At 37.2% G+C, this 17,421-nt stretch overlaps 1 protein-coding gene across 1 annotated transcript in view; it reads left to right on the top strand.

Moving 5' to 3' along the window:
• Positions 1–17,421, top strand: part of DCDC1 (doublecortin domain containing 1) — a 452,779-nt gene that overhangs the window by 415,128 nt on the left and 20,230 nt on the right. The window contains 4 exon segments of the mRNA XM_032359359.1: positions 80–232; positions 950–1,051; positions 6,196–6,332; positions 7,644–7,823. Of these exon segments, the coding sequence (XP_032215250.1) occupies positions 80–232; positions 950–1,051; positions 6,196–6,332; positions 7,644–7,823 (572 nt within the window).

Below are 17,421 nucleotides of genomic sequence, written 5' to 3'. Positions count from 1 at the left end.
TATTTTGAATAAACAAATTCAGGAGGCAAATTTATTCATTATTTATTGTGCATTGGTTATTGTGCCATTTGTTTCCTAGAAAACCAGAGAATGAAAGTGAAAACCAAATTGGTTCCAAAGTCTGTGACATCCGATACTTTGGATGGTATAGATAAGTCTCTGCTTGCCCTCGTCCTCAGAAATCCCATTGCTATCTGGGTATCCTGCGGTGAACCATTTCTATCTCCAAAGGGTAAGTTTTTTGTTTTCGTTTGCTTTCAAGCAAGTATATAAGGAAGAGAGAAATAAATTTTATGTCACCATAAGAAAAGAATTAAATGTGTATAATGCCAACATAATAACATCACATTTATGCAAAGAACAGGAAGTCCATCAATTAACATGTGCACAAGGATAGCTGTACTCCTATATTTGCACAGTTCCCTGTTTTTTCTTACTGGAATGGAGTATTCTGCATGGAAAAATGTCTAATTTAGTTGATAAAGAGATCCTTGGTCTATAAGACTGAGAATAATGGTATACATTAGAAAATAACAAATGAGTTTAATTCACACTGAAGACGACCTGTCTGCACATTTTCATTTTTAAGAATTGCACCCTTTAGGCAGTAGGTGGATGTTTAAAAAATGAATGGTTCCAAGCCAGGCTTTCATCACCTCCAAATAGTTTGTGGAAGTGGAAAATGAAATATGGCTATTGCATATGGTAAATCTATATAATAAAACAGCACTGTTCTTCTCCCCCCACCCCCACTTCTCCATTCCATAAAGAAATGCCTTAAGCCCTGTCATCTTTCAAATGAGGTTTCTTTTAATGACCCTTACCTTTTAATTACTTGTTTCTAATTGAATCTATTTCTTGGAGCAGAAAGTTCTTTATAAATTATTGGCTTGCATGATAAATTACTGTCGATAACACAATGCAAGATTAAAAAATGTATTTTTTCTAGCTTTGCAGAAAGCAGAAAAAGTAGAAAAACAGAACTGGTTAAAAAAGGACAAAATTTTGGCTGATCTAGACACCATGAAACACAAAATGAGACTGTTAAAAGGTCAGTATGAACTAAATCAAGTATCACCATGTTTAATTCTAAATGTAACCCCAATTTGCTGGAAGTTTTTTCCTACTATTAGATACCAGATGTTTAACTGAGTACTATAAATATTGTGTCACAAAAGTCACTTGAGCAAGTCTAAAACCTAATATATCTTTTGGTACTGATTTTATATTTGTAACTTTTATATTAAAATGAATACCACATGAATTATATGTAAATTTTTAAAATTAGGAGAGTATCTGGGTCATCTAACCCCTATGTTAGGATTGAAATAGTCGCTGAAGTAACATTTTGTGGGCTTTGGAATTAGTCCTTAAACAAAACTTTTGGTAGGGGTGCCTGGTTGGCTCAGTGGGTTAAGCCTCTACCTTCGGCTCAGGTCATGATCCCAGGGGCCTGGGATCGAGTCCTGCATAGGGCTCTCTGCCCAGCAGGGAGCCTGCTTCTCCTCATCTCTCTCTCTGTCTGTCTCTCTGCCTATTTGTGATCTCTCTCTCTGTCAAATAAATAAATAAAATCTTTAAAAACAAACAAACAAACAAAAAAAACTTTTGGTCTATTTCTTAGGTATTGCTGGGAAAGAAGTTTGGGGGTTGTTTACTGTTTGCCTGTTTAGTTGTTTGGTTTTATTTTTTTTTCCTAAGATTTATTTATTTATTTGAGAGAGAGGGCATGTGCACAGGGGAGGGCCAGAGGAGGAGGGAGAGAGTCTTTTTGTTGCTGTTGTTTAGTTGAGAGAGAAAGAGAAAGAGAAAGAGAGAGAAAGCAAGCACAAAGGGAGAGGGAGAAGCAGACTCCCTGCTGCTCCATCTTAGGACCCTGGGATCATAACCTAAGCCAAAGGCAGAGGCTTAACTGACTGAGCCACTCAGGCACCCCTGTCTATTTTATAATCTGAGTGAGGAGGTACTGAATTTTTCAAAGGTCAATATCAGCAGGGCTTCTTCAAGTTAGGCAGCACAAGATATGCTATTCACAGTCAAAGTGATCAACTGGCAGTATTTGTTCTCCTCTTTCATTCTCTCTGTCGTAGAATCTTAGGTTCTAGACGTTATACTATGCCAAACACTTGAGATTCCAGATGGTTCTTTGGGGAGAAAAAGTGTATTATGGACTTTAGTCTAGAAAGGAATACATTTCAGGCTCTGTCATTGCCCTGACAGGATTTCAACTCCTAAGTAGGCACACTGTCTGTTGTCAAAAGCATGTGAATTTTACTTCAATAAGCAACACAACTAATTGTAAGTGCCCTAAATGGAAATCTGGGTTGAAATGACTATTATTCAGTTCTTTCCAAAAGAATTTTTGGGTCTACATGAAAAACATCTACCATGACTGGTAATCTCTGCTATTCTAAATACTACACATTTTCACCAAAATGTTCCTTGGGCATGTCCAAAACTAAAGTTTTCACCACTCCAGTATCTCCTTCATTTCTTCTAGCCATGGGCCCTACCACCATCCACCCATGTGTCCCATCTTAGAAACCTGGGAGTTATCCCTGGCATCTCCCTCTCTCTCACTTTCTTGAAGCAAACAACAGTAAGTCTTGTTGCTTCCAACCTATCTTCTCAAATGAATCTGGTCTCCATCCTCAACTGTGTTATCTAAATTCTAGCTATTGTCATCTATTCCTTGGATTACTATAACAGCTTTGTGACTTGATTCCCTGCTTCCAGTCTTGATAGTAGTTTCTAGTCTATGCATAATGGGGACATTCTGAAGCTGGAGTGATCAGGCAAAAATACAAAGCTGTCATGGTACTCCAGGCATAAAACCTTTCAAAGTTTCCTATTATCTTTCAGACAAAGATGAAACTCTTCAACGTGTTCTTTCATGATACGGTCCTGTGTAAGCTGCTCTCTTTCCTTGTTCTCGCCACTCCACCATTGGGACTACTTTTCAGTCCTGGAGACATATCAGGAGCTTTCTTAACTCCGAGAATTTGGCACAATTTAGTTTCCTCTGCCTCAACTTTTCTCTCCCTTGTCCTTTTGGATTGCTTCTACTGATTAAATGGTTTTCAGCTTAGTTGTTATTTCTTCCTAAACTTTCCCTTTTCCACGTTAGGAATAATGCAGTTTATCACACCTTGAGCTTCCCCTCTGATAATCATTATTACATTACTATAATTACCTGGTCATGTGACTATCTTCCCTATGTTACATTATAAATTCTACTACCTTATTTGTGCTGTGAATACTTGTAGAAGGACTGAATTGAAGAATGAACAGAATTTCAACCATTCATTCCACTGAGTTTTCTAAGGTCTATTTCTGTATCAAATTAAATCAATAAAAACCAACATACTGAAAATAACACCAGGCAGAGTTGCCTTTACTGTATTCTGATTTTATATTATGTCTTCAGCTTTTATTATAATTAAGTATTAAAAAGGCATTTATTTAAAAAAGCATTTAAAGTTCAGTTGGTATCATCTGCAGTATCACTGTTGATAGATGTCAGATGGTGTCCATTATGGAGCAATCCATTAATGAAATTTCTCTTAGAATTTAGTGCTAAGATAAATCTTGTCTCTACTGACAAACTGTTATATTTTCTGCTATTAAATGTAAATTCAATACATGCATATAAAATACCTACTCTGAGAAAGAAATTTTCTAGTTGTCGGGATTATGAAGACAAATAAGAACAAGTCAAAGTCCAGTTAACTGTAGTCCCTGTTGGATGATGAGTTTCTTGGGGATTGGATAGAAGAGCAGCTAAGTAGATTATTTTCCATTATTATAGCCATTGGTGAATGCAACAAGTATTGATTAAGCATATATAAAGTACTGTGCTAAGCTGATTTTACATTTCATTTGTAAGTGTGGTCATTGCTAATATTAATCACAATACTAGTAATGACTTTGTAAGGTTTTATGATGAAGTAAGAAATGTCAAGTATTTACTGCATGTGCAGCACATAATAAATACTCAATAAATATTAGAATAAGGGTTACTAAAAAGGCAGCCCATTTTCTGACTTGGGGGTCTTAAAAACTGATCAGTGAAATGAAGAAATGGCAGATTATGCCAAAGTATCGCATTTGTTACGTATAAAGGTGATGCTGGGGCATTTTATTTAGTGTGAGAGCTAAAGGGATTTGCCGACTAAAACCTCAGGTGAGGTGGACTTACCCTCCCAAGCACAGATAATGCTGAACCAGGGTGGGCCTCTGATCAAGGGAGAGGGGGTAGGGGAGCTGTCTGGGTGAGATTTACAATTTGAAAGCATAGCAAAGCACTCACGTTCTCTAGGTTTCCTCATTAATTGTTAGCTATTATTGTTACTTTCCCCGGATCTCATATGAACTAAAATAAGATATATGGAGAATGTAATAGGAAAATAAAATAATTTAATCAATACATTTTTCTTGGTTTCAATTTGTATTCTTACCTACATAAATAGTAGTTTGTTATGAACATCTTTCCCTGAACCAAAACCTTTTGTGATGAATTTATGTCTCTTTATGAAAATTATAGTGCAAATGCATTCATTTTTTTTTAAGACCATTAGAAGAAAGTTGACAAAAGACAAATAAAGCATAATGGTTTTTGCTCTTTTCCTACATTCAAATCTTGGCTTTTAAGAGCGTAAATGATAAACTATTGCTGAGCTCTCTTTGGTTGAGCAAAGTTTTAGTGTTAAAAAGGCACTATAAATAAAATATTTATGTGTCATAAATTAGTGTCGTCTACTCTTTATGAATAGAGTAAGCTAAAAACTGTATTTGCGTAAATTTGTGTTATGTATTTTTCTTGTACCACTGTGGCCTTCTCCAATGCTCATAACCTAATGGCATTTCCACTGTAACTCATTGGCTGACTGATTCGATTATGTTTTCTCCACATCCATAAATTGCATAGAATGCTTATTAGGTACGTAGAATTCTGATTTCCCTGAAAAGTCATTGCTGCCATTTATTTTTATTGCTTGATCTATTTCCACAAACTTGAGCTTACAAGAGTGCAGTTGCTTTATTCTCTGCAAATACTAAATTGTTTTCAGAGTTCTGTTTGTAGTCATGGTCTGAAAATCTACATATTAAGACTCCCTTGGCAACAAAATTAGGGCTCAATTTGATGTTAGTATTTCCATTACTTTATCCACCTCAGCATTACTTTCTCAAAGAAGCCTTCTCTGGCACTAGACTAGGGTGGTGGCCCCTGTGAGATGCTTTTAGAGATCCTGTTCTCTGGAGAAGCACAACTGCAATCGATTATTGGTGTAATCATTTCCTTGACATCTGCCTTCCCCAAAAAACTTGAGACAAGGACTAAATCTTGAACATGTTTGGATCCTCATCTAGCCCAATCCCTGATTGACAGCTAGTGTGCAGCCTAAGTTTCTAGAAGCAACATGCGAAAGAAAGCATTATCGTTACTTAAGAAGTTTAGGAATCAGTATGAGACTCAGTGTGAGTTTATCTTCAACACGGAGAAAGAAAACAATTTTGTAAGTATGATTTTTCAATCTCTTACAATTTTAAGTGGACTAGCTGGAAGAATGCATACATTTAAATCAACACACTTATTAAATAATGCCTATTATTCTTTGGAGTACAGTATTCCGATAAATATTTTCTCTTACCACAGCTTTTTAACAATCTAAAGGGCACAGCAGAGGTGTCAGAAACTAATCGTGCTTGCGGGTATTATTAGATGGAAAAAAAGGCCTCCTGTCTCTTGGGTTAATATTATTTTAGAAGTACTTAATCCCCAGGCTGCTAAGCTAATTGTTGGGGAAAGCCTTATTATTAGCGAAGAGAACAAAACATATGTTCCATGACTGGAAGAGATGATGGACTATATAGGTCATGGATTCTATTTGACTAAATTACCACTGAACCATATCGTGCAGGAGAGGCCGGGGCCACTGTGGAAGTCAGCATGGTATCTTTCTTTTCCATCTGTACAGTGAATATGCATATCCTGGCTATTTGAAGCCTCAAGCTCCCATATGAAGAGGCATTGTTAGATATTATTACCTTAGGCATCTTTGCTTTTATGATATATTTAGTATTTTAGCCTATGCTCCCAAGTGGAATGATTTATGCATAGAACGCCAAACCAATTTATTTGGAATCTGAAAACACATCTTCAGAAACAACATTACCAGGGACTTCTTTCCCCAGGGCGGCGAGTAGCAGCATGTCAGCCAGCCGCCATGGTTCCCAACAAAAACCCCATGCGGCCGGTGGTGGTGGAGGGAGGCTGGACTGAGCGGAGTCAAGAGGAAATTAAACTCATGGAACTCATAAGACATACAGAGGTACGTTCTTCAGGACTCCAGACATTAAAGACTTCGCCTCTTTAATAAGGTTTTAAAAGTATAGTATTGAATTTTAAAATTAGGCTCTTAATATATCCTCAGCATCTGGTCAGTTATGACCACATAAGCATATGCCAAGCATTGAGTTGGCATTTGGAGAGTAGTTATCTGAAAGAGAGCTAGCTCGTATGAAAGTCTGTTTTGTTTGAATGGAGACCAAAAATTATGACCTTAGCAAAGAAGAGAAAAAGGCCCAGTGGATATGTACAAAGGTAATTATAATAAGTGTAGTCAAGTTGAGCCTTATGGCTTCATTGCTCATCACTCCTAAGGGTATGTCTCAATATGTAGAAAGAGCAAGGAGCAAAATACTAATTGCAATGGAGACATTCAGGAGTGAGGAATTCAAAAAGCAGTTTCAGTCCAATTGGTTAATCAGTCAGGATTGTCAGACATAAAAAAGTAGAGAAGAGAAAGGTCAGCTGTTGAGAGAGGACTGGGGATAGAGACCTGGGAAAACTTTTTGCTTTGTGAAGTTTTTCATCAAAATGATATGTTCTTATTTAATAGAGTTTCTCAAATCGTGGAATGTGTTCAATCTAAATCTTAGGTGTGTGCCCACGTCAAGGTTACTAGAAAAAAAGAAATTGACATTGCTAGAAATATGACTTCTTGCCAAGCTGAGAAGGATAAATCACTGACCAGGGAATGAATGCAAAGCATTGAACTAGGACATGCTTGAAGTAGGATGAAAAGCTGCCTGGCAGGGATCTGGCAAAGTATAAGGCTGGCTGCTGTATTTTAAAAGACAGAGAGTGAAGACTCAACAGTCATGCACATTCCCTTAAGCATTTCTTGGTTAAAGAAAATGATGTTGTGATTCTAATCAAAAACTCATTTGTTAGATGCAGAGAAATCGCTCAGTAGGAGAAACACCACACAGAAATCCAAAAACACATCTCCATTCATTCTCCAAATTATAAATGAAAGTTAAGTGTTTCGCCAAAATAAATATCTTATTGTTACTCCAAGGGTTATTATTATTATCACCTTCCTGTGGTGATAATAATAATAACCCTTAAAGTAACAATAAGGTACTTATTGTTTATGTGGGTTCGTGTCCCACCAGAGTGATAATAATAAGCAAGCGGAATTCCTAGAAGAGTCCATGACAGGAGAGGGTAATACATTTCCTAAATTTTTTAAAATATTATTTGCAATCATAAGTGTTTCTGTTTTCATCACATTCGTCGTACACACACTAGCCGGGCAGTTCTCTAACCCTGGTATTCGCTGGGCTTTTCTTATCAGGCGCACCTTTCTGCAGTTCAAGTACCACAAGCCAAGACAAACTCTCCAGTTGAAACTACACGTATTGCACTTGGACAGAGCAGCCTGTATCAGCAACCGAATGCAAAACGCGTGTGGATTTATCTAAATGGAGGCAGACCTGACGATGGCACTTACGCCTGGGGCAAAACTATTTCAGAGGTAAATTTGGTGTGAATGGAGATTGTTTCTTGCACTTGGATTCAAATCCCAGCTCAGCATTTCTAGACTGTCAGGTTCAGCAAATTATTTTTCCTCTCTAAACCTCATTTTCTCATCTGTAAAATGGGAGTAGGACTCTCCTGACAGGGTGGATATAATGATTAAATGAGCTTACTGCTGTCTGACATGCGTGTAAATCAGAATACGACACCTGGCTAGGAGGACCAGTGATCATTAAAACCACTGTAGCCAAAAAGGAAAAATCTAAACTTTAAAAAAGTAAATAGTTTTCCTGTTGTGTTTAAAACCCGATTCGTGAAAGCGTGATTTATTTCCCCATCAGGAACTATTCACTAGATATGTTTTCTGTAGGGAAAACAACAGTATTCTTAGAGAAAACCTAATCATGTTCTTACTGCCCAGAGTCCTGGAACTGTGACAAAGTTTCCCCTTTTCCAAAGTTAAAACACTGACTAAGGAAATGACGAGTAGCAGTTCATTAATTTTTGTAATATCAAGGATGTAGTTGGAGTGCCTGGGTCATTCAGACAGTTAAGCCTCTGACTCTTGATTTCTGCTCAGGTCATGATCTCAGGGTCGTGAGATGGAGTTTCATGTCTGCTTGTCGCTCTCCCTCTGCTCCTCCCTCCGTTTGTACCCCCTCTTTTCTCTCTTTCTCTTTCTCTTTCTCAAATAAATAAATAAGGATATAGTCCTAAAATTTGACATTTTGCCTTAGTCTTCACACAAAAACTTCAGGCAACTAATGAATGGATTTTGGTAGACTTTTTAAAAGTCTTGAGGTGATATCTCCAATAATTGTCTTTTTTTAATTTTGTGAAATGTTTTCATATAATTGTTCTGGGTCAAGAGGAAGTCATATAAAAGTCAGATGTTGGTTGGAGGGAAGGACAAGACAGGGCATTTGACTGATCTGGAGGAGTTCATGGAAGCTCATAAGGGCAAATCAAGTAGGAGGTGCACCTCAGAAGAGTTCTAGAACTTTGTCCCGGGGATTTTTAATGAGTTTATACAAAGAAATATTTGATAAGAATATTTTTCACAAGGTATTTATAACACAGATATATTAGAAATAATTTAAACAGGCATCACTGAGGATTTGGTAATTTATAGTACATAGGATAGAGCATTATGACTCAATTAAAATCAACTTTGAAAAGAATAATGACAATTGTCGATGTTCCAGACTAAGTGAAAGAAGCATAACATAAAGCATGTGCATACGCTTAGAACAAAAGACAAAACATTTTATTTTTTGCGAGTATTTATCAGATGGTCTGATTGCTGGTGAGCTAATAAAGGTGGTGTTTCTTTCTGGTATATTTTTCTCTGTGTCTATATCTTGTAATGATGAATTCAGATTGTAAGAAAAATGTGTGAGCTAAGGAATCTGACATTCCTCTCAGAGAAGTACTAGCAGCACGTGATCAAGGTCAAATTAGCAGTGCAGGCAGGAAGTTCAGTAGGAGTTCAGACAAGGGGAACACTGCCCACCTGGGGTGAAGGAGAAAGGCTCCACAGAGGAATCAATCAGAACCTCTGATGAAACTTGAGAAATGGGTAAGACTCAATATCTTAATGCTTCAGAAAAAGCATTAATAAGGATGAGGGCACTGAACACAAAGGTATGGTTGTTAGGATTCATAAATCATATGACATGGATAGTGCTTGGACCCAGAAACAGGGGGAGAGACATACTTCTGGAGAGATAGTTTAGAAGCGTATGAGGGACCCTGCAGGCTATCTATATGAGTTTACTTGGGCTGCTGTAACAAAATATCATAGGTTGCGTGGCTTAAACAACAGAAATTTACTTCTCACAGTCCTAGAGGCTGGAATTCCAGCAAGGTTGGTATCTGAAAAGGACTCTCTGGCCACACACTTTGTGTCCTCACATAGCCTTTCCTCCTGGCATATGTGGAGAGGGAGATCTCTAGTGCCTCATCCTCTTCTAATAAGGTCGCAGTCCTGTCATATTAGTGCCCAACGCTTATGACCTCATTTAATCTCGATTACCTCCTTAAAGGATCTTTCTCCAAATACAAGCACATCAGGGGGTTAGGGCTTCAGCCTGTGAGTTTTGGGGAGGATACAGTTCAGTCCACTACACTATCCCAGATTAAAAAGTGTTTGAGCCACTAGCTTTCTCTGAGTAAGGTAATGGCAGAGGACAAGCAATGTGTTATGGAGCTTGATGTGGTCTCAGTATGTAGAAAGATACTTAGGAAATGTCTAGAAAGCTTCTGTGTGTTGTTTGTTTCTTTGCTTTATTAAAAAAAAAAGTTCTTTCTATATCTATCCTTTTCTTTCCCACGCTATCTGTTTTTGTATTTGGAGACTTGCATGAGATCCTTTGTGATCAGTTAGAAATGTTTCCATCCAAGCTATCCGGCTATAAAGAATACATCTGGAGAGGGCACTGTGTGTGGAACAAATAGACAACAAGGAGAGTTGGACTCAGATTTCACTGGGGAGTCTGGCTAACACCACCAGCTCCAAAGAAACTCCATTTCAATGGTTGGTATTTTTTACAGCAAGACGAGGAACAGAACACATTTCAATGTGCTTCACTCGACTTTCTGTAATAAAACCCCCAGATGGTATTTGAATCCCCTCTAATGCAGACTTTCTCTCTGCTTCTTTCACTGCGGTGGCTATTCTGGATGATTTAACCACATTCTTCCTACCCACTCTTTGAACATTGCTAGAGCAACTCTCGTCTCCAACAGGCGCGGGCTCATCCGTCATCAGTGCACTAAGGCGGCTCCCTCTCTAGGGTTAGTGGCTCGTTCCTCAGGGCCGGCATCTTTCTCTGATTTATGGTTGCCCAACCCCTCTTCTACGGTCCTGAAGTGTTTGTCTTCTCCCATCCCTGCAACATCTCTTTGATTCTACAGAATCTCAAAACCAGTGTTTTCTCTCTCAGTTGCACACAGCTCTCCATGCATAAGCAGAACGCGAAAGCATGGGAAACGGGTCCTTGTGATTTGTTGAGGCAAGTACTTCAGGCCGGCAGGGAGTCTGCAGTAGTCCTATGATGCCCATGTGGTCTATTCTGAGGAGACCAGTCTCTGAAAACTAAATCCCCAAAATAGATTGTGAGTGAGAACTATGCACAGATGCTCCTTATCACGAGCTTTTGTTATTGCAAAATTATAAACATACATTTAGATGACCCACTGTAGAGATGATACCTGGTAAGTTTAGGTACATGTGAAAAACTAGGAATTAAGAATGTCATTGAAGATCATAAACTGACTAGATATTGTTCAGCTTTTCTGTACTGAAAATGCCTTATTTCAGATTTATTTTTAAAAGAATTTTGTGAACTCATTAACTTTGTCTCATGTAAATAGATCTTTGTGAAAATCAAGTGAAATAGCCATATATTTAATTCATATTTTGTATGTAGTATATGTTTTTTAATTAAATAACATTCATTTTCTATTTATAAGTAGCACATACAATCTTAATAAATAAAATAGTGACATTTTAGTGGTAGAGTTGGGAAAAACTTAATTACCTTTATGTAGGATCTTTTCAAGCTGCAGGAGTTTTTCCCAGAGACCTGTCCATACATATTTTAGGACAGTTCCCCATTGCTCCCACCCCAGATAACAAACCCAGTTGTTAACTTGTTGGTTGTCTTAAAGCATAAAGGTGAAAGAACTGCCATGGACTGAATTGTGCCCCCCCATTCCCAAATTTTTATGCTGAAGCCGAACCCCCAGTGTGACTGTACTTAGAGATATGGCTTTTAGGAGGATTTAAGGTTAAATGACGTTAAATAAGTGTGGAGTCCTAACCTGATAGGATTTGTGGCCTTTGTAAGAAGTGGGAATGAGAGCCCTCTCCTCCCCATGTGAGGGCACAAAAAAGAACCAGAAATTGAACCAGCCACCACCTTATTCTTGGATTTCCCAGCTTCCAGAACTGCTAGAAATGAATTTTTGTTGTTCAGGCTGCCCAGTCTATGATACTTATTTTGGCAGCTTGAGCAGACTAAGCCAGTCTATGAAAGGTGTGACTATTGTTATGGAAAATTTAGAGGAATCAAAAGAAAAACCATGAGACTCAATTGTCATCTCTACGAATTTTTTGATTATTTGAATAACATTTGTTTTGTGTTCAAATTATATAAAAACATGTAATCACTGAATTAAAATTAGAAAAAGAAAATGCACCAAGAGGGAAATGAAAATTCTGTCACCCACAAATCACCAGTTATAATTTTAGTGGCTGTATTTCTGAGGTTGCTATATAGTTATAAATTTTTTTTGCTATTGTGATCATAACAGATCACATGGTATATATAATTTTGCAACCTGCATTTTTCACCTCACAAACTATTGCAACTTTTCCCCCATATATTTAACATTCTCTAACAAAAGAATTATTTTTAATGGCATGGTAATCTTGTATCAAATGGACAGATTATTATTTATTCATTCAGTTTTCTATTGTTTCCATTTTGGTTCTTTCTAATGTTTTGTTGTCATAAAGCATGTTCCAAAGGATATATATAAAATTATATGATATGGGGCACTTGGGTGGCTCAGTGGGTTAAGCCTCTGCCTTCGGCTCAGGTCATGATCTCAGGGTCCTGGGATCGGAGCCCGCATTCGGGCTCTCTGCTTAGCGGGGAGCCTGCTTCCCCCTCTCTCTCTGCCTGCCTCTCTGCCTGCTTGTGATCTCTGTCTGTCAAATAAGTAAAATCTTTTAAAAAAATTATCTGATATATAACCTAATATATAATCTAATATATAATATAATTATTCATATATATATATATTTAATTTTCTGATTATTTCCCCAAATAAATTCTTAGAAGGATTGTTAGGTCAAATTATGTAAACACTTTGATAGCTGTTGCCAATAGTGAATGAGAGTTTCTGCCTACCTGTTGTATACATGAGGTGTTAACAATGTTAAATGTAGTCATTTAGAAAAATGTATTTGCAGGTTTGACAGGAGGGAATGTTATATCCATGCATTAGTTTACATGTCTTTAATTGCTTTTATAAGTGATTTCGATTTGATTTGACTTGACCTGGTTTATCATTTATTAGTTATCTGTTAAATAAATTTGTTATTTAACAATTTTCCTGTTCCTGTTCCTGTTATGTTCCTGTTAAATCCTTTGCTTTTTTCTATTGGACATAGTTTTCACACTGATACGAATTTTCTTTTTTTAAAGCAATAAGCCTATTATGGGTAATTTTATTAGGTTTATTGTAACAAATCTGCAATTTTGTCTATGGGTTTTTTAATGCATAGAAGTTAATATATTTTAAAAGTTTGTTCTTTGTTTTTAAGTGTTCTGATAGTCTTACTATCCTGAGGTCATATGAAGAGTCATCAGATTTTCTTCAAATTTTTTATAATTTTGCCTTTTTCGTTTACTTTTTAAACCATGTGAAACTCTCTTCTAGTGTAAAATTTGACTGAAGCTACTTCTCTGCTTTATTTGTTGGCTTAAAATTATTATCTCAGCCCTACTTACTAACTAATCCCAGCTTAATTGGACTACAAACGTTATAATATGCTAAATTCTTAATTAGCTTCTGCTCTTAAACAATCTAATGTATCTAATACTTCTTGAATTATTGTAGCTTTATGTTTTGCTATCTGATAGAAATTGCCTATTGTACTTTGTTTTCAGATTTTACTTAAATATCCTTACAATGTTGATGCTTATAGATGAATTTTGGAATTACATTTCAACACCTAAAAATCATCCTGCAGGTGTTTTGACTGTAATTGTATTAGGCTATTAATTTCCTAAAAATCAACACCTTTCATGATATTCAATCCTTGCAGCCACACTGAATTCTGTGGCATTGTTTGTTATGTGTTTGTGTGTCTATATATACGTATATATACATATATATGCCTTTTTTTTGTCCTTCTGTAAACTTTTGTGATTTTTTTAAAAAGATTTATTTTTTTATTTTAGAGGGAGACAAAGAGAGAGGGAGTGCATGGGGGTGAGTAGGGCAGGGGCAGAGGGAGAGGGAGAGAGACAAAATCTCAAGCAGACTCCACACTGAGTGGGGGAGTTCCACGTGGGGCTTAATCTCAGGATCCTGAGATCATGACCCGAGCTGAAATCAAGAGTCAGAGCCTTAACCAACTGAGCCGCCCCGGAGCCCTGCATCACACATTTTAAATAAATTGTCATTCCTAATTTGTTTTATTGTTAGAATGGATTTTCAACTCTATTTTCTAAACGCCTATTTTTGTGAACAAAAAAACTATCAATGTTTTATCATTTATTTTATGCTTGGCCATTTTATTAAGCATTTTTCTCTCATTATTAATATCTTACTTGATTCACATAAATTTTCTAAGAATAAAATCACATGATCTTGTTTATTCCTACAGATGAACTATTTCTCTTATTCTGATTTTAGGTTTTATTACATTGGTGAGAATCATAAAAATAAATGTTCTTAACAAAGAAAAACCAAAAAAACAGCATCTTTTGACCTCATGGATAACTAGAAAGTTGGAATGTTTTGGTTTTCTCTTCCTTGCCCATGTCCCTTTGATGTTTTGCATTTTTACTTCATTTTTTTCTCTGTGAAGACTTTAAAATTGTTAATTCATTTATTTTGTGACCACTTTTTTATAGCAGTTATAGCTCATGTTCTAGTGGTCTCACTGCTTACTATTAGTCATTTCATATTATGACTTTCCCATAGTAAAGGAATTTCATTCATTCCTTAATAATCTGAAATGTATGTAGGTGATATGTTTTGTGAGCTTTTGTATACATGAGGATATCTTTTGTTGCCTGAAACAAAAAGTAAAAATTCAGCTGGATACAGAATTCTTACATTAAAAACTTTCCTCCTAAAAACTTCGTATTTTATTCCATTTTCTTTGGCATTCTAAATATAACTGAATTTTCCCCCCATGTCTGAAATTCAGACTTTTCAACTCAATTATATTTAAGTGTTAGTCATTTTTTTTTATTAACTTTGCCTTGTCCTAAGTTAACCCATTTGATCTGAAGATATGGGTCTTTGTTGGGACAGAAAAATTTCTTTCAATTTTTTTTGATAGTTGCTCAAGTTTAATTTATTCTGAATTCCTCTCCAGTAACACCAATAATGTATAGGTTTAATATCTGATGTCTTGACATTCCAGATGTTTAACCTTTCTCTCATAAAATTTATGTCTTATGCTTTTTTATATCCTTTGAGATTTTCTCCACTTAGTCCTCCCTAATACTGATTTGATTTTCTACAATATTCAGTCTGCTCGTTTTCTGCTTTTAAGAGAGATTTTAATTCTACCATTGAGTCTTTTATTTCCTTACCTTCTCTCCTCTTTTCATTTAGGTCTCTCTTCATCCCAGTTGGAAACCCTGTTCCTTCTCTTACTAGCTGTGTGACCTGGGTTAAGAAATTTAATCTCTGTTCTCCAATTTCATCATCAATAAAATGGAGATGATAAGTCTTTCCAGAGAATGAAATCAGATTGTCCTTGGAAACTTTCAGAAAAGTTTCTGTCCCATAGAAATGTGTCAATAGGGGCTCCTGGGTGGCTCAGTGGGTTAAAGCTTCTGCCTTCGGCTCGGGTCATGATCCCAGGGTCCTGGGATAGAGCTCCGCATCGGGCTCTGTGCTCAGCAGGGAGCCTGCTTCCTCCTCTCTCTCTCTCTGCCTGCCTCTCTGCCTACTTGTAATCTCTTCCGGTCAAATAAATAAAAAATTTAAAAAATCTTAAAAAAAAAAAAGAAATGTGTCAATAAATGTTAACTGCTGTTATTTACCATCATCATCATCAATATCATCATGTCTGCCCATGCCTCAGTGATACTTCTTTCCTTTAAACTGCTGTCATCTCATTGTGCGCATGCGCGTGTCTGTGTTTACAGAAATCATATTTTATTGGATTTCGGGAAAACCCAATACAGATATTCTCTAAAATGTATTTCTACTGTAAATATTTTACTGACTCTTCACCTTGAATACAGTGTAAAACATACAGCTTTTTATGTTGTAGAATACTTTCACAAGGCTCATATTGTTGCTGCTGTTGATTTTTTATTTATACCTCCTTATACAAGGAGAGGTTTTTTGACAGAAAACAGACAGGATAGATCAGTTCTCTTTATTTGTCCTAAATTTTGACTGGGGAGCTGTCAGGATCCTCTACTGGATCTTCAGACCCCTCGCTGGTTCACATGCACAGTATGGAGTCAGACCGCTGCTGACCGGCCGTTACCTAGCAGGATGGCTAGGGCTGCATCTGAGACCACTCTCCCACTGTTCTCTGACGATCTGCAAAAGGGAATGTATTCTTGGGTAATTTCAATTCTACTCAATTCAGTTCACTCATCCCTTGCCCAGAGGAGTGGGTGGAATCTGCACTCTCTGATTACATTGTCTCATCGCTGTCTTGCCTTGCTTCACATTACTGATTCATTTTCCATATGCAAGGTGTCATTATGTGCCCAGTTCTGCCCCCTGCCAGGCCTCATTGTCGTGAGTCATAGCCTTTAAGTAGATCTATCTTTGTGGTTCCTGTGGAAGGGGTTCGGGCATTTTGGAGGAACAGGCGTTTGGCATATATGGGAGGAAAAAGTCATACAGGCAAGTGTGTAGAAATCTCTAATTTTCCTCCTCCTGGTTTTTATTATTCATTCTGAAAGTCTTATTCACACGTTCATGGAACTGCCTTTAGGGGTCTGACAACATATTGACTTATCTTTCTAGTACTGTTGACACTGTAAGGACCTATTTAGCCAGAGGCTTCCATCAAGGTTAAACAATAACCCTGTTGTTTAACCCTTAAACTGTCCCTGCTCCCCTTCCCCCAGGGAACTTACTTAAAAACAAGTCCCATAACCAGCCCCAGGTAACAGCCCAAACACAAGGGTGGGTCAGGCCAGGTGGAGACAACCGATCAGTGGGGGGTTGCATACTGTCTCCCTAGTTACCAAGAAGTATGGGCCCCGCCCTTTGGGCACCCTTTGGGCGCCAATTCTAACCAAGGTGTTAGGCTAGGTCAAATGTCTACTATAGGGTAAATTGTAATTCAATTGGTCACTTATGTGTGACCTAAAATAACTGTGGAGTTTCCTATGTGTTACAATCTCATTGGCCACCTGTGCGTGGCCAGGCCCAACCACATGGCCTTTGTCCTTAAAAGCTAGTCTGTGAAACAGAGAAAGGTCGCCCTCTCTTGTAAGAGGTGTTGTCCCAAACTGTTCCGTCTGATTCTTGATGCTTGGCACGGAATAAAGCTTTGCTTGACCTTCACTTTATATCAGTCTCACTCCTTTAATCACGGACCCATTATTGGGGGACCTAACAACACTTTGTATCTCTCTCTCTCTATATATGAATATTTCAAGGAAAACTGAGAAAAACTGAGTAAGGCTCTTATAGATAGTTTTTAAATTTTCCAAATTAAAAAGGGGGAAAAAAAGACTTGCTAATCATAGAATCAAAGAGGTCTTAGATCAAAACTTCGATTTTATAGTTGAAGGGACTCTTCTTATAGAGAAGTTGCCTGACTAGTCTGAGGTCATGCAGAAGCCAGAGGCCTAGGCCACCCCATCTCT

Source organism: Mustela erminea, chromosome 9 (assembly GCF_009829155.1).
Source record: "Mustela erminea isolate mMusErm1 chromosome 9, mMusErm1.Pri, whole genome shotgun sequence".
Taxonomy (NCBI): Eukaryota; Metazoa; Chordata; class Mammalia; order Carnivora; family Mustelidae; genus Mustela; species Mustela erminea.
The sequence above is the reverse complement of the archived record's forward strand: the minus strand, read 5'-3'. Positions and strand labels throughout refer to the sequence as shown.